The sequence below is a fragment of the Lygodium microphyllum genome, chromosome 10, assembly GCF_053477565.2.
Source record: "Lygodium microphyllum isolate KBCC chromosome 10, Lygodium_microphyllum_v1.1.10, whole genome shotgun sequence".
In the NCBI taxonomy this organism is placed as follows: Eukaryota; Viridiplantae; Streptophyta; class Polypodiopsida; order Schizaeales; family Lygodiaceae; genus Lygodium; species Lygodium microphyllum.
Window position 1 is genome coordinate 149,712,306 of NC_141144.1, and position 3,347 is coordinate 149,715,652.

The following is a 3,347-nucleotide window of genomic DNA, read 5'->3' on the forward strand; positions in this document are numbered from 1 at the left end:
CCTATCAAGGTTAGTATTTTTGTTGAGGACAATTTCATCAGGATCTAATTGAGTTGTGCAGAGAGTTTTGAGATATCTTTGCTTGGGATTACAGAGATATGAAAGGATTTGACCTAGCTGTGTGTCAGCACAAGATAAATTTGAAGAAAGATGCTAAGCCCATTGTTCAGAAGAGGTATAGAATGAATCCTAATTATGCCAAATAGGTCAAGGAAGAAATTGACAAGCTCTTGAGAGTTGGGTTCATCAAACCAGTCAATGAGGTTACTTGGTTATCTCCTATTGTTGTGGTGCCAAAGAAGAATGGGAAGATTAGAGTTTGTGTTGATTATAGGAAATTAAATACAGCTACTATTACTGATCCTTTTCCGCTTCCTTTTACTGATTCTCTCCTAGACGATGTGGCAGGTCATGAGATATATAGTTTTCTGGATGGGTTTTCAGGATACAATCAAATCAGGATGCATCCGGAAGACATGGATAAGACAGTTTTCATCACAGAGTGGGGAGCTTATGTTAGCACGTTACGAACTTTGGGTTGAAAAATGGACCGCCTGAGTTTCAGGGAGCTGCTCATAAGACATTTGAGCCTTATCTAATAACTTTTATGAGGGTCTTTATTGATGATTTTTGTGTATTTGGTAGCAGGAGAGAGCATCTCAAACACCTTAGGTTATGCTTTTGGAGATGCAAAATGTTTGGTATGTCATTAAATCCTTTCAAGTCAGTCTTTGCAGCTAAAAGAGGTGTGTTGTTAGGTCATATCTTGTCAGAAGAAGGCATGAGTATTGATCCCAGAAAGATTGCAGCTGTTCAGAAAGCTAAAGATCCAAGTAATATGCAGGAAGTCATGAGGTTTGTGGGCCAAGTTAAGTGGCACAGTAGGTATTTAAGGTACTTATCACATATTTGTTCTCCTCTTACAACTCTCACTAGGAAAGGGATGCAGTTTGTTTGGAGGGAGGATCAGGAGAGAGCCTTCAGTATTCTTAAGAAAATGTTGGTGGTGGCTCCAATCTTGCAACCTCCAGCATGGGATTTACCTTTCCATATTTTTGTTGATGCATCTGATTTGGATGTGGGAGCTGTTCTAATGCAGGATAAAGTATCTCGTTGGTACAGAACAATTTATTATGCAAGCAGGAGATTAAGTACTGCTGAAAAGAACTATTCGATAACTAAAAGAGAACCACTTGGAATGGTTTTTTCAGTGCAGAAATTCAGACATTATTTGCTGGGCAACCCAGTCATTTTTCATGTTGACCATCAAGCACTCTTATTTTTGGTAAATAACCCTCAATTGACAAGTAGATTAGCAAGATGGATGTTGCTGTTACAGGAGTTTGATTTCAAAATTGTTCATACTCCTGGGAAAGAGCATGCTATAGATGATTATTTAAGTCTATTGGAAAATGATGATTTTGAAGTTGGAGTTTCTAATCAGTTATCTAATGCTGAACTTTTTGAGCTTCAGGTTCTTGATCCTGATTCATATTATGATCAGATGCTGCATTTTCTAAAGTCAAGCATCATGCATGCACACCTTTCAACAGATCACAGGAGGAGGTTGGCACTAAAGAGCAGAATGTTTCAGGTTATTATGAATACATTGTACAGGAGGGGAGTTGATAATATCTTAAGATGGTGTGTTCCTGAGTTTGAGCAACCAGCAGTGTTACATGAAGCTCATGCCGGACTATCAGGAGGTCATTTCTCTGGAGAGATTATAGGCAGGAAAATACTACGAGCAGGGTTATGGTGGCCTATTGTGTTGAAAGATGCTCATTAATATGCCAAAGAATGTTTGTAGTGTCTCAAGGAAGGTCAACCACTTGACAGGGATAGGATGCAAGATCATCCTGTGTTGCCACTTGAGCCATTTCAAAAGTGGGGGATTGACTTTGTTGGTCCCATTAAACCAGCTACAAAAAGGACAAGTAACAAATACATTTTAGTTTGTACTGATTATGCTACTAAGTGGGTTGAAGCTCAAGCATTAAAGGATAATAAGGCAGTAAGTGTGGCAAAGTTTTTGTACTCTAATGTTATGACCAGATTTGGCTGTCCTATTGAGTTGATCAGTGATCGGGGGAAGCATTTCCTGAATTAAGTGATCACAAAACTGACTATCTTGCATATGATTCTCCACAAAAAGTCTACTCCTTATCATCCTCAGGCTAATGGTCAAGCTAAAAGTTCCAACAAGATTTTGCTTTGTATTTTGAAGAAAATTGTTGAAGACAATTGGGAAGTTTGGGATATTAAACTTGATTCAGCATTGTGGGCTTTCCGGACAGCATATAAAGTTGTAATCGGACTTACACCTTTTAGGCTGGTTTATGGCCTAGAAGCAGTTGTTCCTATGGAATTTGTAGTTCCAAGTCTGAGAGTTGCTGTTTTGAGCAAGATGGATCTTGAAGAATCAGTGCAGCATCGATTAGAGAAATTTCTGAAACTGGAAGAGGACCGGATATTAGTAGCTTATATTACTGGAGTTACACAACAGAAGAGATAGGCATGGGTTAATAGACATGTCAATAAGAAAAATTTTCAGGAGAGAGATTGGGTTGTAGTGTATAACTCTTGCCTTGGCAAGTTTCCTGGTAAGTTAAAGCTCAGGTATGCAGGTCCCTTTATCATTTTCAGAGACATGGGTCAGGGTACCTTTTTGTTGCAGGACTTGCAAGGGAAGATTTTACAACCTGCAGTGAATGGATTTAGGCTTAAGAGATTGGTACAACCTTATTATTCCAATGTTCATGTTATCATTCAAAATGGGACAAAAGAATTAGTTATTGGTAGTTACATGTGTGAATGGTTTAAATCTCATGATGTTGAAGTGACACTTAGCACAAAACACGGTGGACTGAGAGAGAACTTGGACTTTGGCATGCAAATGGAAAAGGGCATATTTTCTTTTGAGGGTTTCTCCCCTTATCTGTCAAGAATCGCGTGGTGGGGGGAGTTGCTCAAGATGCTGCGCCGAACACACACAAAATACACAAGGAGAAGCTCACTCAAGAGACAAGAAGAGAGATGGAGGCCAAAACGTTTTCTTGCTGATTTCTTCTTCTTCTTCCACACTCTTTACAATGTACACTAAGTATAGATAAGATACAACATAAAATGAAAGTGGCCTACTAAGTCAAACAATGCATAACCGACTACACTAGTCGACTGGCGCTATAACTATGCCAGCTGTAAATAGGTGTAACAACCTGAATATAATAAGTAATGAGTCAGTGGTTATGTGAGAGTCATAATGACCACCGACGTGCTAAGTGTAGACGTGTGGACCCATCTAACCAGGCGGCCCATCATCAATGTCCGCATGTGTTGAGCTTGTC

The 3,347-nt window shown here is 39.3% G+C and overlaps 1 protein-coding gene across 1 annotated transcript; it reads left to right on the forward strand.

Moving 5' to 3' along the window:
- The first annotated feature begins 2,137 nt into the window (after positions 1-2,137).
- On the forward strand, positions 2,138-2,515 carry LOC148030677 (uncharacterized). The gene has a single exon (XM_087687405.1). The coding sequence runs from the start codon at positions 2,138-2,140 to the stop codon at positions 2,513-2,515; it is 378 nt and encodes a 125-aa protein (XP_087543531.1).
- Positions 2,516-3,347: the final 832 nt, after the last annotated feature.